The sequence below is a fragment of the Rissa tridactyla genome, chromosome 18 (genome assembly GCF_028500815.1).
Source record: "Rissa tridactyla isolate bRisTri1 chromosome 18, bRisTri1.patW.cur.20221130, whole genome shotgun sequence".
Classification (NCBI taxonomy): Eukaryota; Metazoa; Chordata; class Aves; order Charadriiformes; family Laridae; genus Rissa; species Rissa tridactyla.
In genome coordinates, this window is record NC_071483.1 from 643,208 (window position 1) to 666,238 (window position 23,031).

Genomic DNA, 23,031 nt, shown 5'->3' on the forward strand with positions numbered 1-23,031 from the left:
GATTGAGGCTGGGAAGACTGTCATGTACAGAAGGCGCCTTCTGACCAGCTGATTGCTTGTGACGGAACTTAAGTGCCTGAAGGCGGCGGGTGTTTTGAACCTGCAGGAAGAGACTCTTCTCCGCTGAACTGTGGGTGACCCATATCAGTATCTTTGCTGTATATTTGGGATGGCTCTACACATCACAGCTCTGTGATATCTGGGATTTCCAGGCGCTCGTGGTAGGCTCTGGGGAACACCTAGTTGAAGTACTAAGTATGGAGAAGAGTTCCCTAACTTTCCCGTGCAGTTGGTGGGGAGCGCTGGCACGTCAAACCTAACCTTCAAGACATGAGGCTTGGTTCTTGACTTGCATATCTCTGGTCGTGGTAATATCTCTCTCTGTGGCAGAGTCACCTGAAGAGAACACCAGGTACTTGAGCGAGCAAGGAAGGGCTTACAGGGTTGGGCACTTTGTCTATACGTTGCTCTAGTTCAGGGGCATTCGCGGTCCCTCAGAAAGGGACTTTCTGCGTGGTGCTGTGGTTCCCTACTGTGACCCCAAGTCTTCTGTGCAAACACTCTGTGTTCCTGCTGACTGAACGGTCACTCTTGCCATGTGGCAGATGTATCTTTCTGTTCCTGATGATGCTGACTTGTTTGTGAATAAAAAGCTTTCCTGAAGCTTGCCTCTGAACCTGTCTATTCCTGTCTGGCTTGCCACCTTCTCCTGGGCAGAGCCAAGGAAGTCCATGGCCTGCTTTGACCCACAGCAACCTGTTCGGTGCAAAGGCTGGTGTGTCTGCTGGGATGTGGATGTTTGTCCAATGCGCGCAGGACAGAAACCCATCGCACTTCTCATGCAGGTAGCAAACGATGGCAAGGGGGTGACAGCTTCTGAATAGGGCTGTTCTGGATGGGACGCGAGCTGCTGCCCTAAAGATTCTGGCACTTAATGTACCTCCAGGCTGGCTAATCTGAGGCTGGTGGCCACAGTGGCTGGTGAGGAAGCTCGCAGCAGTTGGTGTGTGAGGATTAAAGAGCTGGTTCCTGGTTCTCAAATAGAGAACCAGTGGTTCCTGGTTCTCAAATAGAAAGGTGCTCTGCAGGTTGTTTGATGTGGCCTCCAGACAGGCCCACAACTTCCTCCTGCTGGGCCTGCATCCATGGAGACAGCCAGTCGTGCCCGACTGTGCTGTGACGGGACGGGAGAGTGCGAGAGCGGCTGCTCAGAAGGGCTTGGGCTCGGTGGGAGGCTGGTGGAGCTCTCCTCCGCTCCCCACCTTGGTCTCTTTGCCTCTGCAGTCAGCGGGGCTTGCTTGACCCCCAGGGATGAGCCCCCGTGGCTTAGCTCTGGCACCTCCGGCCAAGAACGTGGTGGTGTATCGCAACGGTGACCCCTTCTTCCCCGGGAGGAAGTTTGTAGTGAACCAGCGGCGGTTCCTGACCTTTGAGGCATTTCTGAATGAGGTGACCAAGAGCATTCATGCGCCTTTGGCTGTGAGGAACCTCTACACACCCAGGCACGGCCGCCGCGTCACTGAGCTGGGGGACCTGCAGGACGGGTGCCAGTACGTGGCTGCGGGCTTTGAAAAGTTCAAAAGGCTCAAGTGAGTAGATGGACCTTTGGTCTCTGGGTTTGGTAAGCAGCTTTAGATCGCCTCTGTGGGGAATGTATCAGCGTGTGAATGGGAAAAAAGGGGTAAGATGGGTGCAAATGCAATGAAAAACAGAGACCGATTAGTTCCTTTTCCTACTGGAAACTACTGTACATATTCCAGATCGCATGGGAAATGCAAATATTCCTGGTAAGGTCACGGGACTCGCAGAAGAAAATATGTTGGGGGAGGCATGCGTTCTCTGGCAGGATGTTGTGATCTGCGCTGCTCTGCCTCCCGTGCACCTTGGTGTGTGGTGTGTGGGAGGCTCTGCTGCCCGCTTCCGTGGCAGTCACTGTCTCCCCTGACAAATAGTTTTGCTTTGGTTTGATGGAGGTTTTTTTTGCTTTCTAATCCTGCACAAAGTAGAGCTGGTTTGGTTCATCCTGAAATACAGAGGGCTAAAGAGGGTTTTGTGGCATCACTTGACTTGAGGGTGTCTGTGTGTGTGTGTGTGTGTCTGTGTCAGGGAATTTGGCTCCCTGGTGCGTGTTGCATTTTGTTGAGATGGTCCAGGCTGCATTAACACTGGTCAGCCCTTGGACCAGTGATTAACACAAAGGAATATAGCATGGGGATCTGAAATGGTCTGTATTTGGCTGGGGATTTCTTACACGTAGCAGACTTTAATTTACCCTGAAGTTCTGGGAGACCATGAGGTGAGGCACCTGGAGACTCATTTCAGGAGTGACCCAAATAAATGACCCACACCTCTGGTGGCGATGCACCAAGGCAGAGCAGACAGTCTTTTACTCACTGCTCTCTAGTCAGACGCAGCCCAGTTGGTATGTGGCAATGTCGTTGTCTTGTTCTGGCAGCTACTTAAATCCTGGAAGGAAGGAGCTCCGTGGGACAAGGAACAGCCAGGGTCTGCAGGTGAGTCCCTCAGCTGAGCGGGGGCAGGCGGGAGTGCAGAATGAGTGGGGAGGTGTGAGAGACGTTAGGGCTGCTGCTGATTAACCTGAAGTTGAGATTTAAGGCTGCGAGGTGCCCCGTGCAGATCAGGCAAAAGTGCCACAGGAATCCGTAGGACCTGTGAGACAGCGCAGGGGCTGCTGCTGTGTACCTTCATCCCCCTTAACAGAGCAGGGGAAGGATCTGTGCTGAGGTTTGCTGGCAATTCTGGAACGTGCTCAGCTATGTGAAGAGTCTCTCCAGCCTTGGTGTTGCTGACAACAAACCTCACCTAGCAGCAGCAAGCCTGAAAGCTGGGCAGGCAGCGTCCCAGGGCAGGCAGGTCCTGCTGGAGAAAAGGGAACAGCCCTGGGAGGCTCGGTGCCAGGGCTGTCCCTGTTCTTGTGCACTGAACTCGGTCTCTAGTTCCGCACTGTAGCTCCCTGGAAGTCGAACGTCTTGGCCCCGTGGCAGAAGCGCACCCACCTGCCCTGCACAATCCAGTAAGTGTCTCGGTGTTTTCTCCTTGGAGGGTCTCTGGGAATGTTTTCGGAGGCTGGAGGAGGGAACATCTCTGTGAGATCCTGAGAATGCTGCCCTGCAGGGACAATTCCCAGCCTCTACCAGAAGTATTTCTTGTAAATATTGTTCAGACTCCAGAGTATACCTTCTTTCCCCACCTTCCACAGCGGCAGGAATACTGGCTGATCGCATGCTCTGGATTGTTTCTACTGCAGTGTTTTCCGGAATGGGGATTTGCTGAGCCCTCCTTTCCCACTGCTGCTCTCCAAGAGCACCCCGCTGCAGTGGGACGCACTCCTGGCCATGCTGACAGAGAAAGCCGACCTGCGCAGTGGGGCCGTTAACAAGTGAGTATCCAGATAAGGCACTGCTGGCCCCGCTTTCCTTATGTCCAGACCACAAGCAGCTCTGATTAGCAGAGGACTGGGAGTTCAGACAGCCCTTTCTAGTCTGCTTTTACAATATCATTTCCTTTCCAGGTTTCCCCATCTTTAAATCGGAGATAACCCCAATGTCAATGCTTTGTGAGGAGGGCTGATGGTGGTGGTGGTCTGGTGAAAAAGCAATAAGCAAGCAGTAAAGCATGGCATAAAAAGGGGTTTATGTCTAGAGAGAGGGGTTTTTATACGACAGACTACCTTCTCCTCATACATCTATTTACTGACACAAAGAGAAAGCTGAGATCTATTGCATCTCGCTGGCCACTGGGTGTAATATTTCAGCATACTTGCTTGGAGTAATACCAAGAATGATCGGTCCTCTCTGACTTGCCTCGGTTCTGTTTACCACTTTGCACGTTTGCTTCCACGCTGAGGGGTTGTTCACGGTCTCAAGACAGCTCTAAAGCCTTGGCTGTCTCTTCCTCAAGGCTCTGCAGGCTGGACGGAACCCAGGTGTCTGGTGGGGAGGAGCTGGTGAATGGTGATTACTATGTGGCAGTGGGAAATGAGGAGTACAAAAAACTGCCTTACTTTGAGCTGCTGGTGCCCCAGGATTCTGCATACAAGACCCTGTGGTACGTAAGCTGCGGCTGAGTGGTTTAGAGTTCTCTCTGTGGTGGTCTTCAGCTAAAGTCTGAAGCTCTCTGTAGCTCTCCTGTTCAGGGCCGTCTGCCTCAAGGCTTGAGTCTTGTTTCATGTGTGGGAAGTTTAGGAAGAAATAATGTGTTTTTCAAAGCTTTTGGTGTAAGGGTTAGCCCCTGAAATCCAGAATTCAGGGCCAGAGAAAGCAAGTGGTTTGGGCATTTCTCAGTTAAGTGTTCATCAAGCACTGAGCAGCACCTGCCCATTAGGCCGGGCATTGCATGTCACAGGCCTGTGGTGCGCAGTGTGATATAACAGGAATGTGTGTGACGCTGTGGAGTGTGCTCCACCTGCCCTGAGAAAAACACACCTCCAAGGGCTCTCTTTTATGGGGAAAGGGGAGATCGTGTCCTCCTACAGCTGACTTTGGCCTGATGCTGAGAATCTGTTGCTTCTTTGTTACAGGAACCACCCGAATAGCAGGCGCAAAAAATACCACAGAAGGGTAGGTGGCTCAGCTGGTGGCACGGGACTGTTTGTGCTGTGATTGCAGTCGCTTTTGTGTAAGTCCCTCCATAAGCAGTGGAGGTGCACAGCAACGTCCATTCCCAACTGCCATTGGCTGCAGCATCCTTGCTTGGCACCATTCCCAAAGGAGAAGAGCTAGAGACAGCGATGTGGCCAGATCGCACTTGAATTAAATCTGGGCTGGGAGAATTCATTCTGGAGCTAGGATATCTTTCTGCTCACTGTGTGGGTAAAACGCCCAACAGAGACTAGATATGGCAGCTGGGCTGTCCTGGATTGTCCATTGAAATGTGCATCGGTGCTATTTGCTTTTAAATTTTCCTTTTTCTTGATTGTTTTCAGTTTGGTGAACTCTGTGCCACCTCCCAGGTCAGTGCTGGTGACTCTGCTTTTCCTGAACCACCTCAACAGGTAGTAGTGACTGTGGGAAAGTGTTTTACGTGTTCCTTGTATCTGTTTCACTTGTAATATCAACTTAAAACCTTGGTCAGAGAATACAGTGTTAGAGATTTGTGCCAGTCCAAGGGTCACAGGGGAACACTGTGGTGTTTAGGGGATTGCCCTGCAGAACTTCTCTTGTTTTATCAAGAAGGCCTGTCAGAAGCGTGTGATGAATACTTTCAGCTGGACAGTCGCAGGGTGCAGACCACAGGAGCTGCAGAGAAAGGCAAGATCCCAGCTGCTTTTCCACAACTGCAGAGGCAAACCAGGAAATCTTGCCTTGAAGAGGAAGAGTCCATTTTCCATGTTAAACCTGCCCGTGCAGGACAAAACAGGAGAAGGAGCAACAGGAATGCACAGCACTGGCGTGATCAAGGTAGAGGACGCTGCTGTAAGTGTAGAGGAAGACTGGCTTTAGTTTGATGCTACAGGATAGAATACCTGCAGATGCACTGAAAGAAAGCAATGATCCATCCAGTAACTCCTGTATTTCTACTTCTTTCCTTTCCTTGTCTGGGCACATACGAGGACCTTTCTGTAGCCTCAGCGAGACCAGGCCATGGCTCTCTGCAATACCCCCTGAACAGCTTTTTTCTTTTCTTCTCCTCACAGAAGAAAGCGTCTATAAAACCAGAGATCCTAGGACTGAGATGCGAGGTGCTCAGGAAGTAAAAGAGAACAAACACACAAGGGTGGATGTGTTGATGAGGTATGAGAAATGATTTTCTGCCCTGTTAGGAGTCTCGCTGCTGCAGGGAAGCACTCATGGTCCCACTAGAATCTATCCCTTCAGAGAAAGCCTGTGAGAACACATCAACCAATAGGGCATAGTAATTGCTTGGGGAAGTCCTTCTGTTTTCTCACTTGTTTTAAGTCCGATTCGTAAGGTTTATGAAGCCCTACGCTTCTCTCTGCAATGTGTAAAGATGAAAGTAACCACCAGGGGGAACTTCAGAAACCAGAGGACAGTGTAACTGCAGGGCTCTGCATTTTAGAGAGATGGGAGATTGTCATCTGGGTAAGGAACGCTTCCCTTCTGGAATGTGAGAGTTACAGCTCCCCACTGCAGTAAGGATATTAGAGGCTTTCCTGGATTTTTTTGTGTGTACTACTTCTAGTCTTACTCCTGTCCCAGAGAGTTGCAGAAGGACTTATGCCAAAAGCCAAAATGATGCACCGCAGTAAGGTATTTATTCCACTGAATGGTTCTATAAAGTGTGTAAGTGTCCCATCTGTGTTCAAATTTCTTACACGAAAATTCAGTACCCCCAAATATAATTTGTTAAGCAGAACTTAACTGGAGCCAGGTGAAGCTTAGAAGCTGGCAGAGAATAAATGTGTAAGTCATAAAATGACTGAAGACATATATTAGATAGTAATAAGTTTTTAAATCCCTTTTTTTAAAGGGGAAAAATGTAGTTCTTTTTGAAATAAAATTCTGTGTAAAATGTCTGCGAGATGCTTATTGTTTGTGGTGCATTAATGTTTTAAACTTTTCATAAGGACATTTAGAATTGATGTAATGGGATGACGTGTATTATATTGTAGGTGATTCACACTTCTGCCTGGGTAGTCTCTTCGGATTAATTAGAACTTCAAAGGAAAACAACTCCTTTGAACTTAAATTAGAGAAAGCCCCAGTAAAGAATTAGCTAATGGATCCTGACGCACTGGCTCTGTGGGGAGCCTGGTGTGCTGTGTTTGCGTGAGGGGCTGGGCGTTTCTCAGTGGGGTAGGCACTCTGATGCCACTGCTTTCTGTGGGCCTTTCCCCCCCCAGATCACACTGCTATACAGTTGTTATTATTTGGACGTCACAGCTCTCCTCTGCAGTGGGAGAGAATCATTAGACACCAAATAAACTACTCTTTAATTTAATGTACAGACCCAAGTTTGCATACCAAAGCTGTGGTAAGACTGGAAGCAGAATCCAGGAATTTAGTCCCCGAATCTTTCTGTAATAGCGAAGTGCTATGTTAATAACTGTATTTCTTTCTTGCTGCAAAAAGGCATGGACTACAGACAAATCACAAAAGACCGTGGCAAGGAAAGGGGATGCCAGTGACTCTGAGGAGGAAAAGCACTCAATGATGTTTCCCTTGGCAGCAAAGAGCTCTGAAGAGTTCACAAAGAGACTGTGATGGGAGAGGGACAGTTAGGTACACAGCCATCTACACAGATAACAAAAGCATGTGAATCCCAGATTTCTGTGACACCACAGACTGGCCAAGCTTTTTGATGAGTTAACAAACTCTTCTGAAATCAAGTATCCTCATCATCTAGGCTTGAGAAGCAGAGTACCAGTGAGAAATGAATCAGGTGCACAATGTTAAATAACGAAGATTTTCCCCCTTTCCTCATCTCTATGGCGTGATGATGTAGCAGAGGAGATGGCTGCTCCTCTGAACTCTAATTAAACTGGTTTATATCTGAACTTGGGAAGGAGGAATTACCAAATAGAATATAAGCTTTTGTAACAAAGTGTCTGCCAGGAAGTTTATTCTATTTCAGATACTACTTATAAAAAGATCACACCATTTGTCCCTCTCGTTTGGAATGCTTGGGTAATGTTTGTAGCAACTAAACCTCTTCACAAAAATATATACACCTTGTTTCTGTTAACTTGTTTTAGGAGCATAGTCATAGTAATAAACAGCTCTTGTATTAACCCTCTTTGTGCAAGGCTTTCTGTATTTCCCTCACTAGTGTTTCTGAGTACTTATAAGGGTAACAAAGATTTCTCCTGTGATCTGTCTGGTATTTTGGACTGATAATTTCACTAAAAACACTGTTCCTTCCCTAGGGACAGACTGCGCTGTTGGTATTTTACAGATGAGAGGCACTCTATCAGACTCCAGTGGAGAAAAGCCATGTGGTAACCTCAGTGTAAGGGGCTGTGTGTGTGACCTGGTACGCTACAGCTGAGCGCGGTGGAGGGAGCCGCTTTCAGGTGCTTGGCCATGGAAGGGGGAGTTCCTAAATAGATTCCTTCTACAGAAAAAACCAGGTGGTCTGAGAAGCTCCTGTTGAACAATTTATTAACCATTTATTATCCCTCCGGTGCTGAACAAGACAATTCAATCCTCCTTGCCTTGAAACACACAGACAAAAAAATTCCTTAACTGAAGTAATTAAACAGGATGTCCTTGCAACATGCCTTGTTCCACCCTGGTGCTCAGGGAATACAGTCCACACTTTCACATTTTTTGACATCCTTGTGTCAAAATACAGCTTCCTAAGTGCAACTGAGCCAAAGCTGCTGAGCCAGAAGCTCCCCCTTCAGCCACAGGGGTTACCTTTGAACAGGTTCCTTCCGCTGCTTCTCACTGTGTCTTGTTCATGAACCAGCTACACAAAGCGTGACTCCTAGGACGGTGAGCAGCATTCCTGCCACAGCCCCTACAAAAATGAACAAGAATATGTTGGGAACTTGCATAATTCAATAGTAGTCATTCAGACCTTCTCGTTGCTAAATACATGACGCTCAGATGTCATGGTAAATAAGCTAGCACAAATGTCTGGACAGATACGACCTGGACCAGGCGGAGTCTGAAGGGGTTTGGATATTTGGACTGCCCATGTACATTGAGCAAAGCATGTTTCTAATAAAATGTTGCTGATGCTGTATGTCTGGCTAGTGAGAACCCCGCTTAAACAACAAAGAAACACTTCAGTGTATTCCTACAGCTACTGTGCCAGGTCGTGGTGTTTTTAAACTTTTCAAGTTTCCTGCCATTTTCTGATTGTCTGAGCAGGGTAATGTTACTGTAGGATGTAAGGGAAGAAAAGAAGGATGGGTGTTGACATTTGGGGACTTATGGGGCACTCCTTTTCCACTGTGGGCATATGATTTAGTGCTTCTCTTATGGTTAAACACCTAGTTAGGTAAAGACTCAGGCCTGTAAACTCTGTTAGCTTACAACAGCCAATTCTCACTTCAAATTTATTAGCCCTGCCCACTTATAACTCCATTTCACTTCCCTTTCAGGTTCTGTAGCAAGAACTACTATTTAACTAGTTACAGCCCTTGGGTGGGTATTTGCTGTTTTTCAGAAGACGAGAGGTAGCCCATGCTGTTAAGTCAGCAAATGGATGCAGGAGACAATGTAAGGAAATGTTTTAAGCGTAACTCACTTTCACCACCGATGTCCTCTCCCAGAATCCTCCCAGTCACCAGTGTAACTATCAAAGCCAGGGAGTTACAGAGCGGTACTGCCAGGGACAGATCTGAAATTGAACCATTTTAACACAAACAATTTAAAACGGATAATCTTGTACAAACTGTGAGACACTTGTTTTATTTAGGATCATTACAAGACAGCTGCTTGATGTTTACCTAGGTCACTAGAGTCATCAATAGCATTGATCCTCCCACAAATCCCAACCAACCCACTCCACGAAAGCAACAAGAACTAACCTGCGGATGCCAAGGTGAGGTAGAAGAGGAGAGATCCACCTTGATTGAGCAGAAATGGCACCATGTACTGTGGGAAGAACATAGGCCTGTTGTTGCCCACAAACCCACTGTGCACCCCCAGTGAGTGGGCAGCGAAGGAGCCCAGACTCGCTCTGTGCCACGTTTGGCAGCGGAAATGTGGAATGCTGGCGATTGTGCTGCCAGTTACAAGCTGCTCAATGTCTTAGTTCCCCAAACAGCAGAAGGCACGCTGTACTTATTTCATGCAAAATATGAGGGTTAATGACCTGCCACCTAGAAAAGTGGTCAAAATTCGGCATGGGAAGAGCAGTGCTACAGGCAAGTAAATGAAATATTACTGCGGATAAATAATTCTGATGATAGAAGGAATATTTAGCAGTTTAAATAAAAGTATTGAGTCCAGAAGTAAACAGGTAGGAATGAAACCAAAGGCAGTCTGACACCCGGCTACCTCCCTGGCCCAGGAGCCAGGACAGGGTCGCACCTTGTAGTTGAGGCCCAGGAAGCGAATCTCGGCCAGCAGCTGCTGCAGGCGGCCCTGGCGCCGCACCTCCTCCAGCCCCGCTGCGCCTGTCCGCAGGAATGGCCCTGTGCTGCCCCACAGGACGGCCACCAGCAGCAACGCCACTGCCTCTCCTGCGGCACAGCCTTGTCTCAGCAGCCTGATGGCCCCAGGGGAACACCGGTCTGCCATAACCACCACAACCGTCCTTGGAGGGCCCGCACCGGCTCAGCCCACCCTCATCTCCCACAGAGGTGGGGGAGAGCTGGTCCACCAGCATCCCCTGTCATGGACAGCCTTCACCAGCCCAGCTCACTGCTGTCTCCCACCGTGAAGGGCCTTGCGCTGGGCCTGCTCCCCCATTCCCCTCGGCGATAAACCCTGCAGCAAGCCCAGCCTGCAGCCACGGACCCCTCAGGGAAGGCCCCTCACAGGGGAGTAAAATGAGTAAATTCACTAAATATTCACTAGGATATTTACATACGCAACCTGCGGCCACGCTCACTGGAGGAGAACACCTCAGCTAGCCGAGCCCGTGGCCACGCTCCTCCTGTGGCCACTTTCTCCCTTCAGGGGAGACCCCACAGCACACCAAACCCAAGGCCACATCCCCCTCAGCGGGGGCCAGGCCGCGGCCCTGCTCCCCCCTCAGGGAAGACCCCCTCCGGGGCCCAGCCCGTCGCCACGTCCCCCCTCAGGGGTCCAGCCGGTGTCTGTTTCCCTTCCCGAGGGAACCCCCCGCCCCCGTTCTCCCGCTCAGGGCAGACCCTTTCCCCGCCCGCCAGACACTCTCCTCACAGCCCCGGAAGCTCACCCACGGGCGCCATAGCGACGGTGACGTCTTTCCGGTCCGCCGCACCCTCTGACCCGGAAGCGATCGGCCGGCTCTCTTGCCTCAACGCTGCCGCCATGGTGAGAGCGGGGCCGGGGCGGGCCGGGGGTGGTGACCGGTGGTCGCGCCGTGCAGAGCCCCCGGGCCGGGGATCCCGGGCCACGGGGGCGTCGGGGGGCCGCCCCCCGACGCCCCCGTGGCCCGGGATCCCCGGCCCGGGGGCTGAGGCCGTGCCTCGCCTGAGGCATTACATGGCGTCTCCCCCCTCGTAGAAGCCGATCCTGCTGCAGGGCCATGAGCGTTCCATCACGCAGATCAAGTACAACCGGGAGGGTGACTTGCTTTTCACCGTGGCCAAGGATCCCGTGAGTGCCCGTCGTGAAAACCGCCCCCCCCCCGCGATAATCGAGCGGTTCATCAGTCCCATTAATTAATGCGCCGGGTGCTTGGCTGTTTTCGTCTCCCAGATTGTCAATGTTTGGTACTCGGTGAACGGAGAGAGGCTCGGCACCTACAACGGCCACACGGGAGCCGTCTGGTGCGTGGATGCAGACTGTATCCTTTGAGCGCAGAAACCAATTTGTCTGTCCCATACGTTTTATTTACGGTGATTCACTCGAGCTCATTCCTCCCTCTCAGCTGCTGCACTCTTTTCTCTTGAAGAGGATAGTGTGTCTAACCCTTCTGCTGTCTTTTCCTTACTCTGTCTTTTTGGGTATTTTCCTTCCCAGGCTGTTGTGTGGAATGACGTGTGCTGCGTGCCCCGTCTTTTCTTGTTTGTGCACCATTGCTTTTGCTGGGGTGGCTCTGGGAGCTCAGGGAAGGTGTCTGAGTTGCATAAGATCTTCCATCTTCAATGTGGGCAGCAGGTAGCAGAGACAAACCGTGCAAAGGTTGAGTTAATGCAAGAGCTGGAACCTTTTTCTTCAATATTTCAAGAGGAAGGTTGTGGGTTTGTAATGGGAGGGCTGGGACTCCGTGTCTGTACTGGAGTATTGCTGGTCCTGGAATGGAATTTGTCCAATCTCTGTGTAGTACGGCTTTTTTAATCTTGTGTGTAAATATTCTCTGGGAATTTAGATGTAGTTTTTTGGGGCTGAGAACGTGCTGATATTCCCTAACTGGTGACGTAGGGGACACACGACATGTGCTCACTGGCTCTGCGGATAACAGCTGTCGGCTCTGGGACTGTGAAACGGGTAAGACTCTGCTCTTCCCACGTACCTGCGTTAGCGTCAGCTCTGTTCTGCTGTGAGGGCTGCTAAGCCTAAGGAGTGTGTGGTGTCAGTGTAGCGTGTGCTTGTTCGCCCCTCTGAAAGAGGTCTGAATCCGAACTCAGACTGCTGGAGGGGAGGGTTTGTGTATATAAATATTCTAGTGAATATTTAGTGAATTTACTCACTTTACCGCCCAAGTAGTCAAAGTGTGCAGTTAGAGCTTGCAGGTCACCGAACCTGCTTCTCAGCCTCGCCCGATGCTCTCATCCTCCCTCTGACCCTGCCGTTCAGCTGCTCGTTTTCACTAACCTTGTGATAAATTACCCGGTGAAATGACGGTTTCTGTTCTGTGTTCAGGAAAGCAGCTCGCTCTGGTGAAGACCAGCTCAGCGGTGAGGACGTGTGGCTTTGACTTCGGAGGAAACATCATCATGTTTTCCACGGACAAGCAGATGGGATATCAGTGTTTTGTGAGCTTCTTTGACCTCCGGGACCCCAGCCAGATCGGTGAGGAATCCGTGCCTGCACCAGGGAAAAAGGGGAAGTGTTGATCACTGGAGCTGGTGCCACTGTGTCTGTCTGTCTGTCTCCTTCCTTCCTGCAGAGAACAACGAGCCTTACATGAAAATCCCCTGCAGTGATTCTAAAATCACCAGTGCTGTGTGGGGCCCTCTGGGAGAGTTCATCATCGCCGGACACGAGAGCGGGGAGCTGAACCAGTTCAGTGCCAAGGTCAGTCTGATAAGGAACAGCATCTCCCTCGGGCAGCGGTGCTTGGGGGAGGATATCGCAGCATTCCTGTTGTGGTCATGGGACGGAATATGGGCTTTTTGGCTCAAACCAGCAGCCTCATGAAAGGATAGTTAAAATATCCGACTCCCTTAAGCAAGGCTGATATACCAGCATCTGCCCCGCTGCTGACAGCATCTCCTGAATTGTTGTTAATGGAGAGGTTGCGTGTACGCTCACTTCACTTGGCAGCACGCTGAAACTGCCTTCTTTACCCTTCAGTCAGGGGAGCAGCTTTCAAACATCAAGGAGCACACCAAGCAAATCAACGATATTCAGACCTCCAGGGACATGACCATGTTCATCACTGCCTCCAAGGACAACACAGCCAAGGTGAGGCTTCCCATCGGAAGTGCGGTGGACTGTCGATACTTGCTTGCAGGACCTCTGCTCAGGGCCTTGGCCATTGCAGGGGTTTGCTCCTTAGGAGTTTGAGTAAGTGTAAAGTCAAAGCTTAAGGGGAAAGTTCGTCGAGAAAGGGGAGGTGCCACCACGTTAAATTAAGGACCAGGCATTGGAAACAACATTGTCAAAATAAATGCTGCAGTTTGCTACCTCTGGAAGGTGATAGAGGTGAAGTTTACCTTAGGCCAGTATTTTGGGATTCTGGGGAAATGTTTTTGGGATTTGGGTGACTGTAGAGCTAACATCTGCCCAGGTGAGGGCTAGCAGCCAGATTTGTGTGAGTTAACTGGGCTGCCAGCCTTCTTGCAGAACAACTCTCTCCCTTTTGCTTCCTAGCTATTTGATTGCACGACACTTGAGCATTTGAAGACGTTCCGGACAGAGCGACCGGTGAACTCTGCCGCACTCTCGCCCATTTTTGATCATGTAAGAATGAGCTCACTCATTGTAACGGTCTTCCTGTGACTCCTGCATTGTCCCAGGTATCTGGAAGGCAGAGTGTTGCCAGTCCAGCAAAAAAACATGACCGTGGGAGGGATCTGGGAAACTTTGCTGTGATCTGGTGCAGGGGACAAGGCTTTGTGTCCTCTGGTCCTCAAGCGAGTGTGTTTGGGAGGCAGGAACTTCTCTGGGGCTGGAGTCAGGCCCGCTCATGAATTTGTGGGGTCTGCTGGGTTAGCAGGAGGCTTCCCCAAGGCTCGTCTCCCTCCTCTCCTGGCTGAGCGGAGTGTAAGCAGTGTTGTGGCTTCTCTCCTTTGCAGGTTGTGCTTGGTGGTGGGCAAGAGGCCATGGATGTGACCACAACCTCCACCAGGATCGGCAAGTTTGAGGCCAGGTTGGTCCCTTTCCTTTGGCAGGGTCAAGTCCTCACCTGGAGGACTCCTCACAGCCCAGGGGTGCTTGTCCCAGAGCATGTTTCTCCTGGCGGTGTTGGAGTCATTAAACTTGCAGAGGTTTTTTTGAGGAAACCCTGGTTGTGTCCCTAACCAGGCTCCTGATGACTTGTGATAATTTAAATCTTCCTTCTCCCAGGTTCTTCCACTTGGCTTTTGAAGAGGAGTTTGGCAGAGTGAAGGGTCACTTCGGTCCGATAAATAGCGTTGCGTTTCACCCCGACGGGAAGAGGTGAGGATCTCTGTGGCCCTTGCGGCATCCCCCAGCTGCAAAGCCCACCTTTTGGTCAGGATATGGCAGGGCTCACAGGAGCTCTGCAGCGGGAACAGAGCCAGCACCTTCCTTCGTTCTCCCATTCCAGCCCTGCTTCCTCCCCCCTGGTGGGGGGTTCACATTTACACCTGTCCTGCATTTTGGCTGCGTCACATACTTTTTTTTTGTATCATGACTCCTTTATTAGTTTCTGGAGGGGGTTGTGAGAACAGACTTCACACTGTTTGGTATAAACCTAGACACTGGGAGCTCCTGACAACATCGGTGACTTTATCTTGTCTTTCCTCCCGTACAGTTACAGCAGCGGCGGTGAGGATGGCTACGTTCGCATCCATTACTTTGATCCCCAGTATTTTGAGTTTGAATTTGAAGCTTGAAGGAGGACTTCCTCTCCTCTGCCAGTCCGTCGGCTCCTGCGCAGAACTGTTGTGAGGCCTGACGTTAGTCTGCTCCACGGGAGGCAGCGGGAAGCAGTTAGCAGCAAACTCGGGGGTTGTGTGAAGGTGGGGAACCAGAAACCCAACTGGCTCGAAAGGGCAGGACTGGACTGGCTTTCACGGGAGGTGGTGAAGGCGAGGGAGGGAGTTGGGCTGGCTGCCTGCCCGCCCCGGGGGATGCTAGCTTCCTGCCCTGCTGGGCATATTTATACATCAGGGGAGAAGAAAAAAAATCATCAGGAAATAAATAGAAATCTTTTATAAACACAAGGAAAAGCACCTCTGTTGGGTGTTTTTTTTTTTCCAGTCAAACAAAATTAACCTGAGCGCTTTGCTTCCCTGGCTCTGCTGGCAGTGCCTTGCTCCCGCCCGTGGGCAGAGCGCAGTGCTGCGACTCCTGGGGCCTCTGCCCGCCCCAGGTCAACTCTGTCCTGGGGAGGATCTGCCGCCTTGGTGCGGGTCTGGCCCTGATGTGTGAACAGGCTGGAAGCGCAGCAGCCAGTCATTGTTTTCCAGATGACACACACGCGCCCAGTTCTGCTGCTTTGTTTATTTGCTGGACTGACCCTGAGCCAACTTTCCTCATGGAACAGTTATTTCCTGCGCTAGGATGCTTGTGTTGCAAATCCTTGTCCTTCCAGCCCTCTCGCCCTGTGCCTGTCTGTCTGGAGGGGTGGTTTCTATCTCTTTCCTTCCTCGAAACTGGGTTCAAGGGTAGATTTCCCAAGCTGGCTCCCAGCTCGGAGCGACTGATGCAGCACTTAAGCTGCAGCCAGCGCGCCCTTTGTGGAGAGGGTGTTGCTGGTTCAGCGTGTTCTCCTTAGTTTTTGCTGTGTGGACTGTGCCTGGCAGGGGCTGTGAGCCAGGCAGGTCGCGACGGAAGCTGCCGGAGGCTGATGCTGCTGGGCACATCGACCTCCCGCTGCCTCCTGCCCTTCTGCTCCGCCGTCAGCCCCGGTCCGAGTGCTGCTGAAATCCTGCTGGGCAGGAGAGCGGGCAGGAGCCCTGCTTGCGAGGGAGCGGGGCTGCTCCTGCCCCTATGTAAGAGCAGAAAAGCAGGCGTGGGCTGCGAGACCACTTTACTGAAACAACTCAGTCTGCGCGGCCCAGAGTCTGTCCCCCCCTCCCAGAGCTGGCCTCGGGCCTCCGCGGGGCTGTGTCCTGCACAGCGCTTCCCGCTGAAAGCTGCGGTGTCACCTCGGGCCCGGCAGCCCACGGGGACCGAATTGTCCACTCTGCCGTTCATCTTTTGTTCTCCGTCCGGGCAGCGGGGTCGGAGAGGGACCGGCTCAGCCTGTTCCCCGCGTTCTCCTTGACGGGAGGATTGTTGCCCTCTAGTAAGCGCTGGATCTCTGCCCAGGCCTCATCCAGGTACTGGGATGAACGGATCCATCGGAAGAATAAACCTAGGAGAGAAGGGGCTGTGTGTTACTTCAGCCGTGCCGCAGCCCTGTCGAGAGTGGGGAAAGCAGAGCAGCTTTCCTGATTTCCCTCGCCCAGCCCAGCTGGGAGCTGAAGGCGGGTCTTGAGAGCGCTGGACGCGGCTTACCCTGCCAGAGCTGGATGCTCTGGGGCTCGACGGAGGGCCAGATGACCAGGGCGTTGTGCGAGTAGAGAGGGTTCAGGTACTTCTTCTTCTCCCCAGGCTGGTTCAGCCAGGCCCAGAGGGAGTGCGTGCTCTCCTTCACTTTACACAGGCACCTACGGGAGAGTCGAGGCGCGTTTCACTCCCTGCCAGTGGCCATGGGGCCAAGTTTGCCCCAATTGACAGGGGGGGCTTGGCTTTGCCCTGCCTGGCGGTGTGAAGGCAGGGAAGCCCTCCCGTCCCACTCGCCTCTCTTTCTCGTTGTTGCAGAGGAAGGTGCCGTAGGCGGAGGCGTAGGCGTTGTCGAAGAGGGTGAGGAGGAGGCGCTCGCTGAACTCCAGGGAGAAGGGGAACTGGCGGCTCAGCTGCCATACGCAGTCGAGGAAGAGGAGGAAAAGCGGTGCCTCCTGCTTCAGCCGGGCGTGGGAGTAGGCAGAGCGGGCGCAGCGGAGGTGGAAGGGATGGCCGGCCTGCGGGACCCCCGAGGGGGGATAATGGGGGTGAAGGGAGCTGGGGGTGCCCAGCTGGGCTCGGGTCCTCAGCCCCCTTGGGACCGCGGGTCTCACCTCGATCCACTCCCGCTCCAGCAGCCCCTGGAAGCCCCCCAGTGTGCGGCAGGACGGGTCCAGGATCACCTGGGCCAGCGCCGTCACCAGCAGCGTGGTGTCTGTCCCCTCCGCCCCGTGCACCAGCACGCTGGCCTCCTCCCTGTGGGCAAATGCGGGCCATGGGGGCGATGCCAGCGAGCCCGGGACGGCGCCCGAGGTTTGTGCCACACAGCGTTGCAAGGGGAAGAACGGGGGCCGTGGGGCGGCAGCCCCCCCTGACCTGTCCATGCACTGTGCGGCCAGGCAGGCCGTGCTCAGCGCCGCCTTGACATGGCTCAGCCAGCGGCTGCTCTCCAGCCGGCTCAGCCACCGGTCCATGTTGATCGAGGCGTCGTTACAGGCTTCCACCAGCTTAATGAAGCTCTCCTGCAGCGGGCGGCCTCTGGGAGGGGAGGAAAGTGGCATCAGGGGGCTTGGTGATGTTCTTCTGGGGAGGGGTTGGAGTCCCCGTGCCATTGTCAGGGCAGCGTGATCACCCATGTCATGAGAGCACCAGGCCTCAGCACAGCTCCTCACCGTTCCAAGGGCCGGTGCAGCCTCTTCCACTGCGGGTAGGACGACTTGGGCTCCGTGCCCCCCCCCGTCATCCGAGCCTGCTTCGCCGCCTGGGCTGACCGCGTGTCGATGATAAACCCCCGTTCCCCCTCATCCAGGACCGCCCCCAGCAGCATCTCATCCTCGCGGCAGCGCTTTCGGTTGGGGCCCGTCAGTGGCTGGCTGCTGCGGAGCATCGCCTGCGGGGTGGGGGACGGCGGGCAGCGAGTGGGGTGCACTGGGGGAACCCCACAGGATGGGGGGGCTTCAAGCTGCCTTTGCCCAGGGGCTGGCGGTGGGGGAAGAGGGGACGAGGGGTGGGATGAGATGGACTCACAGTGCCGTTCTTGGGGTGGTAATAGCTGAGGACGGGGAACCGCCCGCCCTGCCGGAATCGGGCAGCCTTCCGCAAGGTGTCATCACCCACCGCTGCCGGCACGATGACGGCGGGGGGGTATGTGGGGCAGGTGGTGAAATCCCGGTTCACGTCGCTCAGCCTCCACTGGCTCGTCTGGGGGAGACGCGGGGTCGGGGGCAGCCCGGTGCGGGTGGGGGGGGTCACTTCTCCTCCCAGCCCAGCCGGGTCTCTCCCTTCCAGGCTCACCTGCGAGGCGATCTGCTGGAAGTACTGCTCGAGGGGGAAAAGGCGCCATCCTTCCTCGAGCCTCAGGTTCTGGGGTCTGTAGAAGAACGGGTACATCATCATCACGGAGTCCACCGAGGAGAGGGCCTGGAGCGGGAGCAAAGGTGGAGCTGGTCAGGGGTGGGGATGTCCCCACCGTGTCCCCAGGGCTCTGCAAACCCCATCCCTGTTCCCCGCTCCTGGCCACGTCCCAGCCGCGAGCGAGGGCAGGGCAGGCCGGCGCTGGCACCACCAGCTCCATGGGCCCCTGCTGCCAAGGCTGTCCGGGAGCTGGTGTTTACCCACGTTAATGACAGAGTGAGAGCAAACACTGCAGGCGCCCGCTTTCTCCTGCCAACCCTTTGCGCCCCGGCACGGTGCGGGCCGGGCTCTCCGGGAGCTCACCTCGATGGAGCTGGCGATGTTGAGACACTCCTCCATGCCCGGGATCTCCAGCTGCAGCACCTTCAGGTCTTTGCACCAGAGCGTGATGGTGCCGGAGGAGCCGGCGAGCCTGGGGGAGGCAGGAGGGGGTCAGGGCTGGCTGTAGGTCTGTGGACACAGACGGACATGCGACAGACGTCCGACAGAGCTGCCCTTTTCACCGGGGAGAGCCGAGCGGGGCGAAGCGGGAGGGCTGTGCCGTGTGGGTGCCGAATCGCTGGCTCTCCTCTGGCATGGGTGGCCTGTCTGAAGCCGGGATTTCCACCCGGGGCCTGGCGGGTGCCTCAGTGGTTCGCATGAAGCCGGGCGGGATAGCAGAGCCAAGAGAGTGTTAAAAGCCAAACCTGGTGTCCCGTGGGCAGTCACTAGGCCGGGGGGGCTGGTACCAGCCTAAATTCTGCACTCTGAGGCAGGGAGGAGAAGAGGAGGTCAATGCCCGGTGCCGCAAATGTCCCCGGCGCGGGCAGTGAGGAAGAGGAGGGACGAGGCTCGGCAGGCAGTGCCGTGGAGTGGCCGTGCCCTGCCGCAGGCGCTGGGAGAGCAGTGGGGAATGTCCCCCAGCAAAGGCAGGGGTGACACCGCTGGAAGGGAGCGTGGGGCTGGTCGTAGGGAGAGACCCACCTCTTCTCCACGGCGTCCACGTTGCGGATGAGCAGCCAGAGCTCCACGGTGCCGGGCTGGGCGTCCCCCCCGGGGCAGGAGGAGAGGAGCAGGTGGTGGCTGGTGATGCACAGGGTGCCCTTCACCGCCGGCAGCCCCGTGCAGGACAGCAGCACGCTCTCCACCGTCGCCGTCTTGATCAGCTCGGAGAACTCCATGGCGGTGCCGGTGGCCGCCAAGCCCCGGCGCAGCCTGCCTTGGCCGGGCAGAGGGAGGGCGGCTGCCGCGGAGCTGGAAGGAGAAAGGGGAAATCCTGCAGCGGTACGGCCCAGCCTGGAAACCCCCCCCTTCCCTCTGCGTCACTCTGGGCCCGATGGCCTCACCCCCCCTCTTCGTGTTTACGTTGTCACCTATAGCGTATGGAGCTTCCTCGCTGCAAAACGCGGGGCAGCGTGACTTATTTCCTCCCCTGGCAATGCTGTCATCGCAGATGGGGAAACTGAGGCACGGGGCAGAGGGGGCCGAGCTGGCTCTGGGCTCCCCAGCAGTGCCCAGACCCTGAGCTGGGTACCCCGTGCCTGGTGCTGGCTGAGCTGCAGGGGGGGCGGATTTTTGGTGGCTTGTGAAAATGGAACCGCTGCCTCGCAGGGAGCAGCTCCGGGTCCTCTCCTGCCCACGCTGGGGCTGTACAGCGCTGCGTCAAACGCTGCCAGACCCCCGTCACCAGCCCGACCCTGGCTCCCAGGGGCTCTGCCTGCACCCATGGCCACCCCTGGGCCTGGGGATGGAGCAGGAGCTGCTGCCAAGTGCCCTGGGTGAGGAGGAGGAGGGTGGGCGGCTGGCAGCACCGCCTGCCCCAGCCACCCCTCTGCTTACCTGTGGGGCTCGGCAGCAGGCGGGGACCTCCGGGCGGTTGTGGGGGACCGTGGGGTGCAAGCGGGATCTCGGGGTGCAAGAGGGGGAACCTCAGAGTGAAGACAGGGAACTGTTGGCACAAGCAGGGACCTCAGGGTGCAAGCAGGGAGCTCGGGGTGCAAGGAAGGATCTCGGGGGGTAAGTGGGACACCGTGGGGAGCAAGCAGGGATCTTGGGGTGCAAGCAGGGGACGTTGGGGTGCAAGGAACGATCTCGGGGTGCAAGCAGGAGACTGTAGGGTGCAAGCAGGGACCTCAGGGTGCAGACAGAGAGCTGTCGGGCACAAGCAGGGGACATCAGCGAGCAAACAGGGATCTTGGGGTGCAAGCAGGGGAGGCTGGGGTGCAAAGAGAGACCTCAGCGTGCCAGTAGGAGACTGTGGGGTGCAAGCGGGGACCTCGGGGTGCAGGCGGGGGATGCTGGGGTGCAAGCACTGATCTCGGGGTGCAGGCGGGGCGCCGGGTGCGGGCGGGCGATGCCCCGCACACCCCGCACGCCGGCGGCTCGGCGCGGCGCCCGGCGGATGTCGGGTTTAAGGTGGCCCGGCCCCGGGGCGGCTCCGCCGGGCGGGAGCGGGGCTGGGGGGGGGGGCGGTGTCCGGATCCTGCCCCGGTTCCACCTTAAGGGCCCGTCCGGGATGCAGGACCCCGGCTGCCCCCCGGCTCCTCTCCCCGTGTGTCCCCGTCCCCCGTTCCCCCCCCCCGCGGTTCTTTTTCCTTCCTTGGGCTTTTTTTGCCGCTCCCCCCCGGCCCCGGCCGGGTGCGGGAGGGCGGCGGCGGCCGGAGATAAATCATCCCCGCTCGTCCTTGCCAGTGCGTCCCGGTGAAGGCTTCCTCCCAGGGAACGGGCAGTCTCCTCCCAGCTGGAGACAATAATGCTAAAAATGAAAAGAAAAGGAAAAAAAAAACGACAACAAAAAAAACACAACAACCAACCACCAAACCCAAAAATACAAAAAAAACCCAAACCGGCACCGAACAAAACCAAAAAACCCCTCCTCTGCTCTCCGCTGGGTACGGAGAGCTCCTGCCCCTTAGCCTTGTCCTCGGCGTCCCCAACCTTTCTGCCCCTGGGGGCGAATAAACAGCCGGGACTCGGGGTGCGGCTGCAGGGAGCGGGTGGCTGTCGGTGGCCAGGGCGCTCCTCACCCTGCGGGGGCACAGCCCCCCTTTGCACGGGGGCTTCGAAGGGCAGAGAGGTCACCCGCGGGTTCCGGGGGGGCTGTGGTGGGTGCCACCATGCCCCTTGGCCAGCTGAAGTTCAAGGAGCTGGGGGAAGAGGAGCCCAGCTGGGAGGAGGAGGGCCTGGACGGCGTGAAGGCGCTGACGGCCAAGCTGAAGCTGCAGACGAGGAGACCGTCCTACCTGGAGTGGGAAGCCCGGGTACGGGGACAGCCCTGGGGCAGCCGGACCCCCGGGGGGGCGCGGGGGGCAGAGCAGAGCCCAGGGCACCCCGAGGACGAGCGGGACGGCAGCGTATGCGGCTTTGCCACCATGGAGGAGGCTCTGGAGTGGCTCAGGACGGAGCTGGTGAGTAGGTGCTGGTGGGATGGGGGGCAGGAGGGGTGGGCAGGGGCTGAGCCCCAGGGCAGGGATGGGGCCACGGGGCTCCTCCGTGCAGAGGGAGCGCTTCCAGCCTGACCCCACGCAGCGGCGACGGGATGTGCCGGGGCCAGGGTGCTCCAGCCACAGCAGAGGACTTTGCCCCTTTGCCCAGCACGGCCGATGTACGTGGATTTGTGGAAGGTGAGTGTGGCTCTGTGGTGCCACAGCTCTGCCCGTGTCCCCTGCGCAGTGCTGGGATCTGGCCATCCCGGCACACCTGCAGAGGCATTTGGCCACCGGGACGGGGATCTGCAGGGAGGTCACAGCTCTGTCAGGGTCTGCACTTGTCCCCCCCTCCTGCCTGCTCTGCTGGTGGCACGGCTGTGCTGGACTTCACCGGTGTGGCACCGCTGCGGTGGCTTTCATACGGTGGCACGGGCAGCAGCAGCCACGCGGGTGCAAACCCAGGGGCACCTGAGCTGACCCCGGCACAGACCCTGTGCCCGCCCTGGGGCTGGGGGCTCTGTGCTGACCCCGGGGCCGTGTGTGCGGGTGGTCCCCGCTGGGTTTGTGCCCTGGCCAAGCCCCAGTCCCGCTGCCCAGGCAGCTGACCCCGCAGCCGGTCCCGCTCCGTCCTGACGCCCGTGTCCCCGCGCAGCAGGAGATGCAGGCTGCCGACCAGCGCCTGGCGCAGCAGCTGATGCGCCTGCGGGCGCAGCTGCACCGGCTGAAGGTGGAGCAGGCCTGCCACCGGCACAAGGAGATGCTGGACGACGCTACCTTCGGCCTCGAAGGCTGCGAGGAAGACTCGGACCTGCTCTGCAACATCCCACCCAAGGCCGCCTTCCTGCTCTCCATGCCGCTCAAGCACATCGGTGTCACCCGCATGAACATCAACTCCCGACGGTTCTCCCTCTGCTGAGCACGGCGGGACCCCACGGGCAGCCGTGGGTGCATCCGGACCCGGCAGGGCTCAAGCATCCCTCCCAAAATGCCTCCGGGACCGTGGAGCTGCTGCCGGGGCTGAGGTCCCTCGGGGCGGGCGGTGCGGAGCCGTGGTGCTGCCAGCCCTGCCGCGGGGACAATGCCGTGCCACAGTGACATGGGAAACGCCACCATCCCCATTGGGCACAGGGTGTTTTGGGGCACCCAGTGCCCTGTCTCTGAGGACGGTGGGGTCAGCCACAGTGGAAAAGGTGGGGACCAGCCCTTTGAGGAGGAATAAAAGGAGGTGAAGGTGAGAGCTGATGTTTTTTCCTTTTTTTGCATGTACCCGGGCACCTGCCTGTGCCTCCAGATGTGGCTCCCGGCCCGTGGCAGTGGGGGACACGGGGGTGGCAGGAGGGATG

The 23,031-nt window shown here is 55.9% G+C and overlaps 5 protein-coding genes across 10 annotated transcripts; 3 read left to right on the forward strand and 2 right to left on the reverse strand.

Annotated features, from left to right (window-relative positions):
* The first annotated feature begins 1,455 nt into the window (after window positions 1-1,455).
* On the forward strand, window positions 1,456-7,711 carry DCDC2B (doublecortin domain containing 2B). Its single transcript, XM_054223377.1, has 9 exons — window positions 1,456-2,513; window positions 2,958-3,034; window positions 3,269-3,400; window positions 3,922-4,068; window positions 4,541-4,580; window positions 4,946-5,014; window positions 5,228-5,420; window positions 5,657-5,753; window positions 7,053-7,711. Exons 1-9 carry the CDS (start codon window positions 2,433-2,435, stop codon window positions 7,132-7,134), a joined length of 918 nt encoding a protein of 305 aa, XP_054079352.1. The 5' UTR covers window positions 1,456-2,432; the 3' UTR covers window positions 7,135-7,711.
* Window positions 5,299-10,905, reverse strand: TMEM234 (transmembrane protein 234). 2 transcript variants are annotated; one of them, XM_054223382.1, is made up of 6 exons: window positions 10,798-10,905; window positions 9,966-10,117; window positions 9,461-9,527; window positions 9,178-9,270; window positions 8,340-8,442; window positions 5,299-5,433 (listed from the first exon to the last, which is right to left on the reverse strand). In XM_054223382.1, the coding sequence occupies exons 1-5, from the start codon at window positions 10,892-10,894 to the stop codon at window positions 8,381-8,383; spliced, it is 471 nt and encodes a 156-aa protein (XP_054079357.1). In that variant the 5' UTR covers window positions 10,895-10,905; the 3' UTR covers window positions 5,299-5,433; window positions 8,340-8,380. The 2 variants fall into 2 exon arrangements, with proteins under 2 accessions (XP_054079357.1, XP_054079356.1); XM_054223381.1 differs by lacking the exon at window positions 5,299-5,433 and having other exon boundaries at window positions 8,065-8,442.
* On the forward strand, window positions 10,815-14,948 carry EIF3I (eukaryotic translation initiation factor 3 subunit I). Its single transcript, XM_054223376.1, has 11 exons — window positions 10,815-10,895; window positions 11,088-11,180; window positions 11,283-11,370; window positions 11,949-12,014; window positions 12,390-12,539; window positions 12,637-12,764; window positions 13,044-13,154; window positions 13,563-13,652; window positions 13,988-14,061; window positions 14,259-14,351; window positions 14,689-14,948. The coding sequence occupies exons 1-11, from the start codon at window positions 10,893-10,895 to the stop codon at window positions 14,768-14,770; spliced, it is 978 nt and encodes a 325-aa protein (XP_054079351.1). The 5' UTR covers window positions 10,815-10,892; the 3' UTR covers window positions 14,771-14,948.
* Window positions 14,949-15,138: 190 nt separating this feature from the next.
* On the reverse strand, window positions 15,139-20,654 carry LOC128918777 (myotubularin-related protein 9-like). Of its 4 annotated transcripts, XM_054223369.1 has the most exons (12): window positions 20,100-20,654; window positions 19,245-19,514; window positions 18,968-19,027; window positions 18,585-18,693; window positions 18,162-18,287; window positions 17,895-18,068; window positions 17,540-17,757; window positions 17,244-17,405; window positions 16,982-17,123; window positions 16,665-16,885; window positions 16,380-16,531; window positions 15,139-16,236 (listed from the first exon to the last, which is right to left on the reverse strand). In XM_054223369.1, exons 2-12 carry the CDS (start codon window positions 19,439-19,441, stop codon window positions 16,073-16,075), a joined length of 1,725 nt encoding a protein of 574 aa, XP_054079344.1. In that variant the 5' UTR covers window positions 19,442-19,514; window positions 20,100-20,654; the 3' UTR covers window positions 15,139-16,072. The 4 variants fall into 4 exon arrangements, with proteins under 4 accessions (XP_054079344.1, XP_054079346.1, XP_054079345.1 ...); XM_054223371.1 differs by lacking the exon at window positions 20,100-20,654 and having other exon boundaries at window positions 18,785-19,027; window positions 19,245-19,333; XM_054223370.1 differs by lacking the exon at window positions 18,968-19,027 and having other exon boundaries at window positions 15,141-16,236; window positions 20,100-20,653.
* Window positions 20,655-20,830: 176 nt separating this feature from the next.
* On the forward strand, window positions 20,831-22,920 carry FAM167B (family with sequence similarity 167 member B). 2 transcript variants are annotated; one of them, XM_054223380.1, is made up of 2 exons: window positions 20,831-21,667; window positions 22,344-22,920. In XM_054223380.1, the coding sequence occupies exons 1-2, from the start codon at window positions 21,377-21,379 to the stop codon at window positions 22,602-22,604; spliced, it is 552 nt and encodes a 183-aa protein (XP_054079355.1). In that variant the 5' UTR covers window positions 20,831-21,376; the 3' UTR covers window positions 22,605-22,920. The 2 variants fall into 2 exon arrangements, with proteins under 2 accessions (XP_054079355.1, XP_054079354.1); XM_054223379.1 differs by having other exon boundaries at window positions 20,833-21,667; window positions 22,341-22,920.
* The last annotated feature ends 111 nt before the right edge of the window (window positions 22,921-23,031 follow it).

Excerpts from the sequence above, each read along its gene's own strand:
- FAM167B (XM_054223379.1), top strand. The coding sequence starts at position 21,377 with ATGCCCCTTGGCCAGCTGAAGTTCAAGGAGCTGGGGGAAGAGGAGCCC. Across the intron at positions 21,668-22,340 it reads AGTGGCTCAGGACGGAGCTG|CAGGAGATGCAGGCTGCCGA; the intron begins GTGAGTAGGTGC and ends GTCCCCGCGCAG.
- TMEM234 (XM_054223382.1), bottom strand. The coding sequence starts at position 10,894 with ATGGCGGCAGCGTTGAGGCAAGAGAGCCGGCCGATCGCTTCCGGGTCA. Across the intron at positions 10,118-10,797 it reads CGTCGCTATGGCGCCCGTGG|GAGAGGCAGTGGCGTTGCTG; the intron begins GTGAGCTTCCGG and ends GCTGTGCCGCAG. Across the intron at positions 8,443-9,177 it reads AGAGGACATCGGTGGTGAAA|GGGCTGTGGCAGGAATGCTG; the intron begins GTGAGTTACGCT and ends TCATTTTTGTAG.
- LOC128918777 (XM_054223369.1), bottom strand. The coding sequence starts at position 19,441 with ATGGAGTTCTCCGAGCTGATCAAGACGGCGACGGTGGAGAGCGTGCTG. Across the intron at positions 18,288-18,584 it reads ACATCGCCAGCTCCATCGAG|GCCCTCTCCTCGGTGGACTC; the intron begins GTGAGCTCCCGG and ends CTCCCGCTCCAG. Across the intron at positions 16,532-16,664 it reads TGCAACAACGAGAAAGAGAG|GTGCCTGTGTAAAGTGAAGG; the intron begins GCGAGTGGGACG and ends ACTCTCCCGTAG.
- DCDC2B (XM_054223377.1), top strand. The coding sequence starts at position 2,433 with ATGTCGTTGTCTTGTTCTGGCAGCTACTTAAATCCTGGAAGGAAGGAG. Across the intron at positions 5,421-5,656 it reads ACAGCACTGGCGTGATCAAG|AAGAAAGCGTCTATAAAACC; the intron begins GTAGAGGACGCT and ends TTCTCCTCACAG. Across the intron at positions 5,754-7,052 it reads AGGGTGGATGTGTTGATGAG|GCATGGACTACAGACAAATC; the intron begins GTATGAGAAATG and ends TGCTGCAAAAAG.
- EIF3I (XM_054223376.1), top strand. Across the intron at positions 12,765-13,043 it reads TGAACCAGTTCAGTGCCAAG|TCAGGGGAGCAGCTTTCAAA; the intron begins GTCAGTCTGATA and ends TTTACCCTTCAG. Across the intron at positions 13,653-13,987 it reads TCTCGCCCATTTTTGATCAT|GTTGTGCTTGGTGGTGGGCA; the intron begins GTAAGAATGAGC and ends TCTCCTTTGCAG.